General features: G+C 58.0%; 1 protein-coding gene across 2 annotated transcripts; it reads left to right on the top strand.

Annotated features, from left to right (window-relative positions):
* The first annotated feature begins 588 nt into the window (after positions 1-588).
* GET4 (guided entry of tail-anchored proteins factor 4) lies at positions 589-15,438 on the top strand. Of its 2 annotated transcripts, none has more exons than XM_081256407.1 (9): positions 589-826; positions 5,404-5,482; positions 5,740-5,821; positions 6,214-6,363; positions 8,520-8,658; positions 9,942-10,082; positions 10,300-10,375; positions 10,513-10,585; positions 15,153-15,438. In XM_081256407.1, the coding sequence occupies exons 1-9, from the start codon at positions 672-674 to the stop codon at positions 15,236-15,238; spliced, it is 981 nt and encodes a 326-aa protein (XP_081112533.1). In that variant the 5' UTR covers positions 589-671; the 3' UTR covers positions 15,239-15,438. The 2 variants fall into 2 exon arrangements, with proteins under 2 accessions (XP_081112533.1, XP_081112534.1); XM_081256408.1 differs by lacking the exon at positions 589-826 and adding an exon at positions 967-1,617.
* The last annotated feature ends 288 nt before the right edge of the window (positions 15,439-15,726 follow it).

Below are 15,726 nucleotides of genomic sequence, written 5' to 3'. Positions count from 1 at the left end.
TTGTCTCTGCCCCGGGCGGGGAGGGGAACACAGCGCGTGGAGCGGCCCCTCCCAGGGCCCCTCTGGGCCGGGAGCGCGTCCGGCACGCGTTGTCGGACCGCCGGACTCAGAGACGCGTGCGTCCCCGCCGTGCGCGCCCCGCTCGCGGGCGTGTCTCCACGCTTCCACACGAACCACTTACGAGAGAAGAGCGGCGAGTTTGGGTCTCGGACGTCGGGGCGAGCGCTGATCCCGAGCGCCCGAGTGGGAAAGCTGCCCCGGGACCCCGAGCCGCCGGCATACCCGCAAATTATTTATTGTAAAGTCTAAATACCTCAGCGACCTCAGTTACAGCAAGGACCACCCCCGAGCCTGAGCTGCATTTTCCCGACCTCCTGCCCGCCCTCGTAGCGCTAGCTCCGCCCCCCGGAGTCACGTGCCGCCCTCGGCCGCGCCCCCGCGGTCGTCGTCTGCAGGCCGCGCCTTCACTCTCCGGAGCCCCGCCCTTTGATCGTGTGCCCGCCCTCCCCGGGCTGCGCAGGCCCGCCCCTCAGTCACGTGGCCGCCCGCGCACCGCCCGCGGCTCCTCGTGAGCCACCGTAGAGGGCTTCGGGCGGCCGCCGGGACGGAAGCCGCGAGGCGCCGCCGACCGCGCCTGCGACAGCGTCAACCCTGCGCGGAGCGCCGGCCCGATGGCGGCGGCGGCGGCGATGGCCGAGCAGGAGAGCGCCCGGAACGGCGCCCGCAACCGCGGCGGCGTCCAGCGCGTGGAGGGCAAGCTGCGTGCCAGCGTCGAGAAGGGCGACTATTATGAGGCGCACCAGATGTACCGGACCCTCTTCTTCAGGTAGCCACTGCGCCGCGGCCGCCGCCTTCCAGGGCTTTCCGCCCGGCCGCCGAGTCTGGTGCCCCGCCCCCGGCCGCCTCCCATTGGCCGCGCCGCGCCTCCCCGCGCCCCCATTGGCCCGTGCCGCTGCCCGTCGCCTGGGCGGTGGGAGCAGGGGCCGTGCGGCGGCCGGGGGAGGGCTGTGGCCCGGGAGCGAGACCCAGGACCCCGACCCAGAACCGTGACCGAGACCCCAGACTCCGCCCAGACTCTGGACTCAGACGCAGACCGAGACCCCAGACCCAGCCCGGACTCTGGAAGCCGGCGCAGGCCGAGACCCCAGACCCGGCCCAGATTCTGGACTCCGACCCAAACCCGTGGCCGAGACCCCAGACCCAACGCAGACCCCTGATCAAGACCCCAGACCCGGCCCAGACTCCGGATCCCGCCCCAAACCCCTGACCCGCCCCAGACTCCGGACCCAGACCCAAAGCCCTGGCCGAGACCCCAGACTCCGGACCCAGACACGAACCCCGGACGCAGACTCCGGACCCCAGTCCCCGGCCCAGATCGCCCTCCCCCTCCCCCGCCCCGACCCGAGCGCCTTTGGGTTTGAAGCCCCAGCTCCGAGTTCCACGGTTTTCCTGCCTCTGGGAGTCCCGTCGCGAGGCTGTAAACATCTTTCTCCTCTTGTTGTGTAGCCCTTGCTCACCCGGGTGTCTTGTTACTAAACCAGCTGTTCCCATAAAGCCGGTATTTTTGTTGTACCTGCGCTGCCCGCTGGCCACGTGCGGCAGTTGAGCTTCTGAAATGTGAGTCCCTAACGGCCTGGGCGGTGAGGGTAAAAACGCGGCCTTCAAAGACTTAGCGCAGAGAAAATGTCAGGTAATTAGTTAGGAACCTTCAACTCTTGATCGCACGTTGAAGTGATGCTTGAATATATTGGATTAAATAAAATGCCTTTTTTTAGTGTGGCCTTAGGAATTCAGGTTTTCTTAAACCTAGCTCAGTTTTCTTTTGGACTGCAGTGTGTCACACCGTTTCTGCTGTCATGCAGCTACTGCTATAGATTTTTCGTTCTTACATGTGTAAGGCAATCCTGTATATTACACACGTTCTGTTAGCCTTCGGGTTTCTTGCCAGAAAACATTTGAGACACTCGTTAGCATTTAAAGATAGGTTTAGAGGATTTAATCTGTTCTGTGGAATGCTTTTTCGTTCTAAACTGCTGCAGAACAGCAAATATTTTGCTATGATATCTAAAGGCAGTCATGCCTGCCTTACACCATTTAGGCCTAGATTTAAATTTTTTCTTTAAATAGCAAGTTGAATCAATATTTTGGGAACTCTGGCAGTACTTCCTGCTTTGGTTGTAGTTGGGTTTAGACGTAACGCTTCGTGTCCCAGACCGAGTTCGAGCTCTGTCGCCAGAGGACCAGGTAGGGGTGAGTTGATTGTTCTTCACGGGATGAGCCAAAGATGTAAATAGGCTTTAAGGTCTGTAACGTCGAGCTTTCGGCCTGGCAGCTTAGCCAATCAGATCTGTGTGATGGGGAGCTTTCATAGCGCTCAAGATTTGTCGTGGTGCTTGCTTTTCTTGGGGACTTTTGTATAAAGTATTTGTCTCAGTGACTAGTCAGCAAAACTGGATCTTCCCAAAGATAAACATGGCGTTCCTTGTTTTGAGTCAGTTCTGCAGTTGCTGCTGTACCAGGAACGTGATTGTTGATTAGCTTTGAAGAATCCAGTCTCTGTGCCCAGAGTGTGCTTTGTGGTGACGTGGGGACAGATGCAGGCTGTCCACCAGCCCGGCCTTGACCTGGGTTCGCCTTCTCCCTCTGCTCTGTGACCTGTGATCCAGGACAAATTGTTGAATCTCTTCTCTGAGCCTTGGCTTCCTCTTTGATCTTTTAGGGGTTCCTACACTTCTTCAGAACTCCTGAGAAGTAAGTGGTCTCCTGTGGCCTCTTTGGGGGATGCGGTGGACTCAGGCACGGTAGCAGTTGTGGCCGCCCGGGGGCCCAGCTGAATAGGCCTGGAGTTGTCCCTGTCTCTGCTGGTACTGTCCACGTTCAGACCTGCGATTGCAGCCCTGGTTTAGAGCTCTGCACGGGGGCCCTGAGAAGTCAGCTTTGCTCTTTTGATGTCTTTCTATAAATAAGTGCTTTTAAGTTGTTTATATAAAATGTAAAACTTGATGGGTTTTGACATATGTACACACCCAAGAAATTATCATCAATCAAGGTACTGAAAATACCCATCATCCCCAAAAGCTTTCTCATCTGCCTTTACAGTGATTTTTTCACTGTAATGCCCCCAGGTACCCACTGATCTCTGTCATGGTAGATGGGTTTGCATTTTCTGGAATTTTATGTAAGTAGAATTGTATAGTATGGTCCTCTTCTTATTTGGCTTTTTGAATTCCCCCAGCATGATCATTTCAAGATTCACCTTTATGTGTATCATTAGTTAATTTTTATTGTTGAGTGGTGTTCCATTGTATGGGTGGACTGTAGTTTACGCATTCACCTGTTGGATAAGTTCACCAATCTGTGCTATTTTAATTCACTGACACTGTGTCCCCCAGCAGTTTGAGGAGGGGGAGGAGGAACTGGGCAGCCCGGGAGGTTGGACTTATGGGGGGGGGGGTGCCGCCGCCCGGGGCAGGAGCCAATGGTTCTGAGAGAGGCCGAGCTCCGTCTCCTCGAAGGTGCGGGTGCCCAGGGCGCTCCCTTGTCTCTTCAGCCTTCTCTCTGCGGGGACGGGAGAGGGTCCGTTTTCCGGGTCCGTTTTCCAGGCCTGAGGGGTTGTTGGTACTTTGGTGACTGCTCTGTAGGGTGGCCTGTGGCCTGGAGGGGCCTCTGCACCCGCCAGGATTTAACTGTGAAAGGGGCCTCGCTGCCCAGGGGCCTTACTGAGATGAGTGTCGATCGTAGATGTTTTGTGTCTTAAATCAAATGAAGAAGTTTTTTGAAAGAGGAACTTCAAACCTGTGTTCTCAACCACCTGGGGGTAGGATGGAGCGCCTGGGAGAGGGCGTGGGGTGGACACTGCGTCTGCGTCGTTAGTGTTAACGCTTGTGTCTATGCTCTGCTTTAAAAAAAAATGCAAAATGAACGATTGCACGGACGCAGTGCGGGGGGGTGGGTGGCTGCGGGGGGGGAGGGGCGGCGGTGCTCTGAGCCCCCAGGCCTCGGTGGCACTCCGTCCCCTCCAGCTCGGGCACCGGGAAGCCACATCCGCCCTTCCCAGGGCTCTGCGGTGCTCAGGGTGCCTGTCGCTGCTGCGGGGTTTCTAGCGTTCCTGGACCTGCGGCGGGCAGCTCCAGGCCCCCTCCTGCGGGGCAGGGCTGCCCAGGGCTGTGCGGCTCCGGTCACTGGGGGAGCCGCCCCAGGAATCCAGCCTGCCTGCCTCTCGGGGCTCCGCTCCCTCCCCAACTTTCTAGGCATTCATCTCTTGCTGTGCCTGGGGAGGAGAGTCCGGAGCCCTGTCGCGTCCCCAGAGCCGAGCCGGGCTGCGTGACTGTCCCCTAGGAGGCGTGCCCGCCGTACAAATGTCTGTGCCGGTGGTGGCGCGAGGACTTATTTTTCCAGAAGCCCCCGTTCCGTGCCCACGCCCCCAGGTGCCCCGGTCTGCCCCTCGGGGTGCGGGATTCTCCTCCTGGTCCACCCCGGGTGCTGACCGGGATGAGGCTGCTGCTCCCGAGCCTGGTGCGGAAAAGTCCTTTTCTGTGGTTGGTCCCGGCCTGAGCCTCGGGCCGCTAGCCAGAGGGCAGCGGGGCTCCCCGGCTCCGTCTCCGTCTCCGTCTCCGTCTCCGACTCCGCTTGTCTGGGCCGGGACGCTGGTCTGACCGGCTGGGCGGGTTTCCTTCCTGATCGTCCCTGAGAGGAACGTGCAGCCAGTGGGCTCGGTGTCCTGCACTCAGCTCGGGCCTGGCCCTGCCCCCCTGAACGTGTCTCACTTGTCTTGGACGGAGCATTCTTTCTGTCCCGTGTGTGCCGAGTTGCCTGTCAGGCTCTCGTCCGTCTGCAGTTCGGGAAGCCGGCTTTTCCCAGCTTCCGTCCCTGGTGAGAAACGTTCCAGGTGGAAAGTGGTCGGGGTGGAGGGGGCAGCAAAGGGGGCAGCCCGGCAGGCCCTCGGCCCCAGCACGTGGCCCTCGCCCGGTTCTCGCTGCCCCTCACCACAGCCAGGCCTGTGCTTGAAGCTGGAGGTGGCCCCTGGCCCCTCGCTGCTGAGACCCCTGCCCAGCTGCAGGGAGGCTCTGCTTCTGGCCCGTTTGGGTGGAGAGAGTGCCTGGCACACTGTCATCAGACGGTGCTGCTGCTGCCGCGGGGCGCCTCGTGGGCGGGAGGGCTGGGCCATGGGCACCCAGCGCCGAGCCTGGACAGACGGGGATCGGGGGCAGCTCCAGGAGGTGCCCTCGGGACCCGAAGCCCAGCTCCGCTCCGTTCTCAGCGGAGGAGTATGTGGGGCGGGTGCTCGCTTCCTACTCGGATGCCGAATCTTTGGGATCTGATCTCCGAAACCAGCCCTGTGAGTCTGGGTGGTCGTGCTCCGGCGGCCTGTGCGATCCCGGACCTGGTCTTCTCTCCGTGCAGGTACATGGCCCAGAGCAAGCACGCCGAGGCCCGCGAGCTCATGTGCTCAGGAGCCCTGCTGTTCTTCAGCTACGGCCAGGTGAGACGTCTGCCCGGGGACAGGGTTGGCATGGGGTGTCCAGGGAGAGGCCTGGTGGGCAGCCTGGGCCGAGCGCCCCCGTGTCCCAGCACCGGTGTGGGGCCCGAGGGCTAGTGGCCTTGGTGCTCAGAGCCATCTCTTAGGCGCAGTCGGTCGCCGGTTTCTAAACCAGCAACCAGAGCCACTGCCCAGCCCCGTCTTCTGAAAACGGGCCAAAGCCTCGCGTCCCCCTGACAGTCCTTTTGTATGTTTTATAGCAAAACAGTGCGGCTGATCTGTCCATGCTGGTCCTGGAGTCGCTGGAGAAGGCGGAGGTCGAGGTGGTCGAGGAGCTGCTGGGTGAGCCGGAGTGGACGCGCGTGCCGCTGCCGCATCGCCCGCTGTCCCCCCCAAGCCCCCAGCCTCCCTGGCGCGCGGTGGTGCCCCGTGGTCTGGAGCCCCTGCCCCATTGGGCGAGCCCTTCTGCGAGCCGCCCGGCCGGGGAGGCGCGCGCGGATCCCCGCTGGGGCGGCCGCCCTCTCTTCTCCCCGACACAGGCTCAGCCGTGGGGAGGCATCACGGTGAGGACGGTTGGGGTGGCCCCAGGACCGCCCCCCCCGTGTGCCTGCCGCTTCTCCGCTGTCTTTCAACGTGAAACAGTTGTTTTTAATTAATTCCTGTGAGACGCACAATACAGAGCAGAAGCAGCCGCGGGTTCCTCTGGGTCAGGCTTGTGTGGGTGTCGTTTGCAGAAAGTCTGGCCAAGCTGTTCAGTCTGATGGATCCCAACTCCCCGGAGCGAGTGGCGTTTGTGTCTCGAGCCCTGAAGTGGTCCAGTGGGGGGTCCGGGAAGCTGGGCCACCCCCGGCTCCACCAGCTGCTGGCCCTCACCCTGTGGAAAGGTAGGCCGTGGGTGGGCGGGGGCTCTTGCGGGCAGGTGGGCCAGGGAACAGGCGGCCCTTCTGATGCTCTCGGGCCGCTGCTGGCGGGGTCCGTTTGGATCAATTAAAATCACCTGCGCTGCTGGCGGGGGTGGCGCCGCCCTGGCTGAGTGTGAACACCTGCTGCGCTCGGGTGGGCGGGGCGTTCCCTTTCAAGGAGCTTCAGCTCCCCTGCCGGCCACCCGCTCCCCCGCGCTGGGGCCTCCTTCCGGGACGTCCTTCCCCCGGTCCTCCCCCCGCCGCAGGCGTTCTGCCAGCGCTTCTCTTGTAAGTGAGCGTGTGCGGGGGCTGTTCAGTCCACGAGAGGGGGTCGTGTCCCGGGCTCAGGCAGAGGAAGGGGAGCGGCCCGAGTCGCTCTTGGGCGGGTGTGAGGGGGCTGTGCCGCCTGGGGCCTCGCGTGGCGGCCGTGTGCGGAGCTCATCCGCGTGGTGGTCAAGGCGTCTGGGCCCCACCGTCCAGGTCAGCTCTGTGTCTCGTCCTCACGGGCCGTCACCTGGGTGGGGTCAGGCGGAGGAACGGCGACCTTGGGCAGGTGCCTTGGGACCGCGCGAGCGGGCCCGACCTCGTCTGAGGCTGTGGGAATTTGGAAGGTCTAGATGCTGTGTGGTCTAGACCTCTGGACGCTCGTGCTGGGGCTCTGTCGACGGGTCCGTTCAGCCAACAGCCGCCCTCCGCACTGCCTCGTCGGCCGGGCTGGCCACCTGCAGCATCAGCGCCTCGATTCACACCCGCCTCACTCAGCCTGTGTGCCAAGGTGCCAGGCAGAGCTGGAGGGGGTCTGTGTCTGTGGGACCCGTGTTCGTGGGACCGGCGCCTGGCTTGAAGCAGGGAGTGTGGCACCTGCTCAGTGGCTGAAGAGCTGCTCAGAGGCCTCGCTGGGGTCGAGAGCTGTTAAGCTCTCGTATAGTTAACATTAAATGTTTGAACCTCAAGACCCAGGCATCTTAAGGTGTCGCGTCAGGAACAGATAGCAAGTGAGGCCCAGCGGGCCCCCGTGCCTGGGGGAGGCTGTGCTGAGGGGTGTCTGCAGGCTCCCGGCGGTGGGCAGCCTCCGAGCAGGCGTGTGGTGTGGCCCGGGGCCCGCCATGCTGTGCAGGGCGCTGTGGGAGACCTGCCTGCTCTCGGTGTCCCCGCTCCGCTGGGGTCTCGCGCAGGCGACTCTCCGGGGCTTGAGGGCGCCTAGTGACCTGCCGGATTTCTCTTCTCACGTGGAGGCTCTAAAACCAAAAGGTCGCTCTTGGGGTTTGAGGGAGAGGAGACCAACAAAACACGGTACCACACAGAGCAGGCTCTTCCCTGAAGTCGCCCTGCAGTGCTGGGAGCTGATGCTGGGGGGCAGTGGTGATCTGGGGGTGCCCAGGTGGTAGGAGAGTGCTGGTGGACGGTGGGAGAAGGCCCAGCCTGGGAGGCGTGCCCTCTGTCCGGAAGGAGAGGGAGCCAAGTGCGGCGTGTGAGTGGGAACTGGGGTGCTGCCCCGGAGCTGGGTCTCTGCCTCAGCACCACTGCCCTCGGGCGTCCTTCCTGCGCTGCAGGGGAGCTAGGTGCCAGAAGCACCCCCAGCTGTGACGGCTCACACCGGCTCCAGACCTTTCCCTGTGTCTGGAGTAGGGGTCGAGTCGCTCTGGGTGAGAGCCATCGGCGAGGAGGGTGAATCCAAGGGGGAGGCGGGGGTGTGTGAGTCCAGGTGAAACTGGGGAGGTTGGGAGTTTGGTCGCTTTTTAAGAAAACAGACCATTAGAACCCACTTAGAGCTCAGTAGCCGGTTGAGAGTCAAAGGCTCAGAACAGCGGAGCATCAGAGGAAGCCCGTCCCTGGAGAGCCGGCCTCCAGCCCCATCCTGGTTCCTTGTCGGAGCGGCAGACTCGGGGCGGAGGGGGCTGCTGGGCTCTGTCGTGCGCACAGCGCACGGGCGGGAGGTGGGTTCTGCCCCGGGGCCTGACGCCGCCTCCCGACCAGCTCCCAGGTGACCCCGATTCGAGTGGGGACGGCCTGGCCTCTGCTGCGGACACAGCCCAGGTGGAAATCAGTGCGGCGATGACGTAGGACCGCCCTCCTCCCTGCCTGCGGGGCGGGGGGAGGAGGGGCGCTCACAGCTGCCCCCTTGCCTGCCTCCGCAGAACAGAACTACTGCGAGTCCCGGTACCACTTCCTGCACTCCAGCGACGGGGAGGGCTGTGCCAACATGCTGGTGGAGTACTCCACGGCCCGGGGCTTCCGCAGCGAGGTGGACATGTTCGTGGCCCAGGCTGTCCTCCAGTAGGTACCCGCTTGCTGTCCGGCCCTTGCGTCCATGGCCTCCTGGGGTCCAGGGCTGGCCTCTGGTTGAGCCTCACGTGAGGACAGGCCTGAAGTCACTCAGTGTCCCACACGCAGCTCACATCCCCCAGTGTGACCCTGCTGCTGACCTCCGGGCACCCCAGACGTGCCCCTCAGCTCCCCTAGGCCGACTTGTAGCGTTTCCATTGGCGGTAGAAGTACTTTCTGTGCTTTGAATTAGCGTTTTGTTGCCATTGATTTTCTATTTTCCCCATTATCAATCACGTTTGGGGGCGGTGGTTAGTGTTGTGCAACTATTTTTTTTAGGACACATACATTTACCAAATTTTCAGCCTCCTGGGATGTGAAGGACGTGTGCGTCACAGCCTTTGTTCAAAGGCCGTTTGCCTTCCCAGGTGTTTTGTGCATCCAGACACAGTGATGGGGGTGTTGCCCGCCCGCTCCCCACCTCAGCTCTGTGTCTCTGCCCCGCTGTCCCAGTTGGGCCTCCTCCTCTTTTGTTTTCTTTCGACAATTTATTTTGAAAATACTGAAACACAGCAGAGTCGCCAGAGGCGTGAGCATCCTGTTGGGCTCACACAGCCGAGAGCCCACGTTGGGTGACCTGGGGCCTGACCTCCCGTCCCAGGGGACCATGTGTTTGTCCCACTGTGTGTCTGTCGATGAGATTACTCCCTCCCAGAAAAGCACTTGGATCTGGTGGCCGGGCCTTGGGATGGGGTGTGTCCCATGAGTTGGGGTGGACGGGGAGCTTCCGAGCTCCGACATGTCACCACTTGTTGCTGAATCTGCGACTTTGAAAACGAAACCTGTCTAAAATCCAGAACTCGCTGGCCCTGGCTGTGGCATGTGGTGCCAGTGTTTCCTCTGGCATGAGCCCTTTCTCGTCCATCTGTCTCTGTCGAGGGCGTGCACCACAGTAAAGTCCGGCCGTGGACACGTCCTCCACGGGGCGGAAACGGGAGCCGGGGCAGCCTCTGGGCCACCGTGCTCTTGCGGTTAGACAGGTGTGGGACAGGCTCAGGGAGCCCCGCCGCCTCCTGGATCTGCTGACCTTGAGCACGTCATCTCAAGTTAGTTCTCCCTGGCCGTAAACCTTGGGACTCCCTGGGGTGGCTGGTCCACGCGAGGGGCCTGGCTGGTGCCCTCCGTGTATTGCACGGGGGCATGGGCCACACGGGGCCCTCTGGGCAGGCGCTTGTAGAAACCCGTTTCCTCCTTCTCCGGTCAGGTGTGCCCACTCACTGGGATGTTATTTCCAGGTTTCTCTGTTTAAAAAACAAAAGCAGCGCGTCAGTGGTGTTCACGACGTACACACGGAAACATCCGTCCATCGAGAGCGGCCCTCCCTTCGTGCAGCCCCTGCTCAACTTCATCTGGTTTCTGCTGCTGGCCGTCGATGGGTGAGCGTGCGTGCGTGTGTGTGTGTGTGTGTGTGTGTGTGTAGAGGCATGTGGGTGAGGCATGTGCATGTGCTTGTGTGGAGGGGCGTAGACGTGTACGTGGAAGCACGCAGACGTGTGGGTGAGCATGCGTGTGGGGGGGTGGAGTCGTGTGGTTTCTGTCCTTGTCCTTGGTCTCGCGTGGGCGTCGGCTATGCTGTGCTCTGTCCTGTTCCAGGGGGAAGCTGACGGTCTTCACGGTGCTGTGTGAGCAGTACCAGCCATCCCTCCGGCGGGACCCCATGTACAACGAGGTGAGGGCCGGGGGGCGGGGGGAAGCTCCGCGGCTCCGGGCAACCGCTGGGGGGGGAGGTGGAGAGAAGCTGTGCGTGGGGTCTGCGTGCAGCCTCCGGCTCAGCGTCCTCCGCGACCACGCCTGTGCCTCTTCCAGTACCTCGACAGGATAGGACAGCTCTTCTTCGGCGTGCCGCCCAAGCAGACGTCTTCCTACGGAGGCTTGCTAGGTGAGGGGCTCATGGGTCGGGGGGCTCATAGTGGGGGCTTGTGGGTGAGGCCCAGAGCGTGGTGTGCCGGCCGGGGGAGCGGAGCAGGCAGGGGCCTGGAGCGGGGCCCGGTGCCAGCAGGAGGGTTGCGGGCTCCTAGCTGTTTCCCTCTGCGTGTTCCACAAGCAGAGCTCGTACGGCCCCCGATGAATAATCGTCCCCTGGGGTCCCTCTCCGTTGGCTACAGAATCGAAGCCAGATTTCTTTTTTTTGTGGTAAAATACACGACATACAATTCCCCACCTTAACCGTGCTTAAGTACGCAGGACAGTTGTGTGAACTACATGCACGTTGTTTTGCAACGGATCTCCGGAACTTTCCGTCTTCCCAAACTGAGACTCTGCCCCCATTAAACACTGGCTCCCAGTCCCCACCCCTATTTTCTGTCTCTCTGAACCTCCAGGGACCTCACATAAGTGGAATCACACAGTGTCCTCCTGTGCCGGCATATTGTCACTGTCAGGTTCCACCCTGTTGTAGCAGGTTCCAGGATTTCCTTCCTTTTTAAGGCTGATTCATGTTCCATCGTGTGGATAAGGCTGCATCTTCAGTGGACACCTGGGTTCTTCCACCTTTGGCTGCTGTGAATGTGGGTGTGCAAGTTATCTCCTTAAGGTCTTGCTTTCAGTGCTTCTGGGACACCCAGAAGCAGAACTGCTGGATCTGTTTAATTTTTTGAGGAATCGCCACACTGTTTTCCCACAGCAGCTGCTCCCACAGCAGAGGGCACAGGGGTCCCAGTTCCTCCACGTTCTTGCCAGCTGTTGCTGTTTTCTGGTCTTTTCGACAGGAGTCATCTTATTAACGGGTCTGAGGTGGTGTCTCTGTTTTGATTGTCCTGATTTGCATTTCCCTAGTGGCTAAGCACGTTGCGTATCTTTTGCGTGCTTATTGGCCATTTGTGTGTATGCCTGTTCGTGTCATTTGCTTATTTTTGAATCATGTTGGTGGTTTTATAAGTTCTCTACACTGGGTATTAATTCCCTCCCAGATATATGATTTGCAAATATTTTCTCCCGTTCTGTGGGTTGCCTTCTTTATTTTTTTTTAAAGACTTTATTTTTTTAAAGCAGTTATAGATTCACAGCAAAGTTAAGAGGACGGTACAGAGATTTCGCATAAATACCCCTTCCCCGCCCCAGGTGCGGCCTCCCCATTATCAGCATCCCCCAGTAGATGGTACATTTATTATGGGTGAACCTGCATTGACATGTCATTATCACCCAAAGTCCAACATATCGATACATAAATTAGGGTTCGTTTTTGGTGTTTACGTTCTGTGGGTTTGGACAAATGTGTGATGACGTGTATCCGCCGTTACAGTATTGTGCGGAGTCGTTGTGGGCCCTGAAAAATTCTGTGTGTTCCACCTGTTCATCCTTCCCTCCCTTGTTGCCTTTTTACTCCCTGGAGTGTCTTGATGCACAAAATATTTTACTTTTCATGAAGTCTAATTTGTCTATTTTCCTTTTGTTGCTTCTGCCTTTGGTGTCATTTCCAAATCCAGTGTGACAAAACTTTTGCCCTGTGGTTTCTTCTAAGAGTTTTATTATTTTAGGTCTTCCATTTAGGTCCTTGATCCATTTTGAGGTGGTTTTTTTATGTGGTGTTTTAGTTATATAAGGGTCCAGCTTCATTCTTTGGCATGTGGATTTCCAGTTTTCCCAGCACCAGTTGTTGAAAAGACTGTCCTTTCCCCATCAAGTGGGCACAGAACCCTTGACAAAAATCATTTGACCATATATGTGAGGGTTCATTTCTGGGTTCTGTATTCCATTGGTCGATATCTGTCTCTATGCCAGGACCACACTCTTTTGATGACTATAGCTTTGTAGTAAATTTTGAAATGAGAAAGTGTGAGACTTCCAGCTTTGTTTGTTCTTTTTCAAGATTGTTTTGGCTATTTGAGTCCCCTGAGATTCCATATGAACTTTAAGATGGGTTTTTCTATTTCTGCAAAAAAATATTTTGGGGATTTGAGATTTCATTCGATCTGTAGATTGCTTTGGGTAGTATGACATTTTAACAATATTAAGTCTTTTAGTCTAGGAATATGGGATGTTTGCATTCATTTATGTCTTTAATTTCTTTCAGGAATTTTTTATAGTTTTTTGATCGTACAATTTTTCACCTCTTTGGTTAAGCTAATTACTAAGTATTTTATTCTTTTTGATGCTATTGTAAATGGAATTGTTTCTGTAACTAAGTTATTTTGTAGACTTTTCAGAAATTTTTACAAGTAAAGTCATATCACTTGCAAGCAGATAATTTTACTACCTTTTTTCAACTTGGAATTCTTTTATTTCTTTTTCTTGCCTAATTGCTCTGGCTAGAACTTCAGGTTCAGTTGACCCTTGAACAACGTGGAGCTTAGGGGGGTTGCTGATTCCCTGCACGGTTGAAAATTGGCATATTAACTTACAGTTGGCCCATCATATCTGCGGATTCAACCAACTGCGGACCAGGTAGTACTTTAGTATGTATATAGAAAAAATGCACGGTAAGTGGGCCCGTACAGTGCAAACCCGTGTTGTTCAGGGGTCACCTGTACCATGCTGAACACAAGTGGTTCCTGATCTCAGAGGAAGAGCTTGGAATCTGTCACCGCTGAGTGTGATGTCTGCTGTGGGTTGTTGTATATGCCTTTTATTACATCATAATATGAGATGGTTTCCTTATGTTCTTTCTTGGTGAGTGTTTTTATGAAAGAGTGTTGAATTTGTCAAATGCTTTTTGTGCATCATTTGAGGTGATCATTGGTTTTTTTTCCTTCACTCTGTTGTGGTGTAACATGTTGATTGATTTTCACATGCTGAGCCATCTTCGCATTCCAGGAACAGATCCCACTTGGTCATGGTGTCTGATTCTCTCACTGTGCTGCTGAATTCGGTTTGCTAGTATTTTGTTGAGGATTTTTGCATCAGTGTTCATAAGGGATATTGCTCTGTAGTTGTTTTTCCTCATAGTGTCTTTTCTGGGTTTGGTATTGGAAGGATGGGTGGTACTAATTCAGGAGCTTCCGCAGTGAAGCCGTGAGGTTCAAGGTTTTTCTTTGTTGGGAGAGATTACACAGTCTCCTTACTCGTTAGAGTCTCTTCAGAGTATGTATTTCTTTGTGCTTCAGTCTTGGTAGGTGCTGGTGGCCAGATGGCTGACCCTGCCTCTCAAGGCCAGGCCACCTCTCCGTGTCCTGCCCGTTCTTCTGACGCAGCCTCGGGGCTCCGAGACCACTTGAGTCCTAATTGGACTCCTGCCCTCCAGCAGGGTGGGGACCAGTGTAGTCCTGCACTTAAAAGTGGGTTTTGCCATCCTTAATGTTTTAAGTTTTATTTTTGAATAGGTACAGCTTGTCTCACAGAGTCCAGATGTGCAGGCTCGTACCCAGCCCTGCCACTGTCCCATGGTGACTTGCAGGCCAGGCAGTGCTAGGTTTCCTTAGCTTCCTTCCAGGGGGCACTTTGCAGACATGCAGACGGCCTGCAGTGGCAGGACCAGTGGGGCTGGCCCCTCGGCGCTTGGTCACGCTGCTCTGACGTGCTGTTGCTCTTGGCCCTGCTCATGGGGCTCTCCTTGGGGGAGGGTGGAATGAGCGTTGGTCGTTCTCATGGCCATCGTCAAACTGGGCTCCGTGGAAAGGTCTTCCTGTCTCCCAGGTTATTTAAAAGCTGTTTCCCCTTAAATACAAGTTGGACTTCTTACCTGTAAACTGGGGTCTGTCTGGAGTTTTAGTGGAAGGTGTGGGGGGCCACTTCCCTTCTCCAGGCTCTCATGTCACGGCCACTTGTCTCGGTGGCTGTGTCCTGTCCTGCCCACACCTCGGGCTTCTGCAGCGTCTGTCCGTCCTCAGTCATGGTGACATTTTAGCATGTTCAGTCTCGGGCTGCTGTGACTGTCAGCTACTGCGTTCCCGTCTGACTCTCTGCGTTTCCCCACAGAACTTCCAACCGCAGCGGCGCCAGGTGCGGTGACTGGGCCAAGTTCACTGCAGCTCGAGGAGGGTTTCACCCTGAGGGGCGCTGCTTGCCCTTTGTTTGTTGTTCCCCTTTGCGAGTTGGTTTAGGGCACTTCTTAAACTTTGCTTTTCTGTTGACAAGATAGTTCTTTGGATAAAAATTAGGTAAAAAGGAAAGTGTCCATCTTGACAAGGCCCACAGCAGTCAACGTTGTTGTGTGTAGCCTTCGGAACTGTAACATCTGACTGACTTCTGTGTCACTTGAGAGTTAACGTGGGAGTGAGTTACCTGCTGCTCGGCCACCCGTGATCCTCCCGGGCCCATCCTGGCGGCTGTGCAGTGTCCCCTCGATGGGCACCTGGGTCTTCTCCCCTTGCGGCCCCAGCAGGATCCCTGCATCTCTGGTGCAGCAGACACATTTCTGTGGAGAGACCCCCGGATGGGGCTCCGGGGTTGAGCCGCTATAGTCTTGCCAGGCCCGGGTCACGGTGCCATGGGAGGAGGGGGCGTCCGGGGGGTCGGGCAGCGGGTGAGGTGCGGCCGTGGCCATGACAGCGCCGTGCACATCCTTCCAGGGAACCTTCTGAGCAGCCTAATGGGCTCCTCAGAGCAGGAGGGCGAGGACAGTCAGGACGACAGCAGCCCCATTGAGCTCGACTGACCTGCCCGCGGACCTGCAGGACTCGGCCTGGACCGCGGCGGGCGCGGCTCCCGACGCGGGTCCAGACCTCGGGCTCCGGCCGAGGCCGAGGGGCCCCACGTTGGGTGTTGTGGGGCTGCCGGGGCCGTGCTGGCCAGGCCGCCGTGTACCTTGAGATGACCCCAATAAAAAGCACAGGCCTTGCCGCGCCTCCTCTCCCGGCCCTTGTGTCTGGTTTGCTTGGGGAGGGCCCTGTCGCACGCAGCGGGGGTGCCGTGCCCCTCAGGCGGGGCGGGGGTGGCCTGGCACGTGTCCTGGGGAGTGCCTGGGCGGCTGCTCCATGCCACACCCCAGGAGCTGCAGCCGAGCGGCCAGCCGTTCGGAATGGTGTCTCGTCTGGGAGGCTGCGGGACCGTCCACCACCGCGGGGCAGTGTTTGTTCATTGTCTCCGGGTGACCGACTCCTGTGACCTGATGTTTAGGTTGTAACCGAAGGATCGGCCCCGGAA

Source organism: Mesoplodon bidens, assembly GCF_964165515.1.
Source record: "Mesoplodon bidens genome assembly, chromosome: 15".
In the NCBI taxonomy this organism is placed as follows: Eukaryota; Metazoa; Chordata; class Mammalia; order Artiodactyla; family Ziphiidae; genus Mesoplodon; species Mesoplodon bidens.
This window is presented reverse-complemented; position numbering and strand designations above follow the sequence as displayed.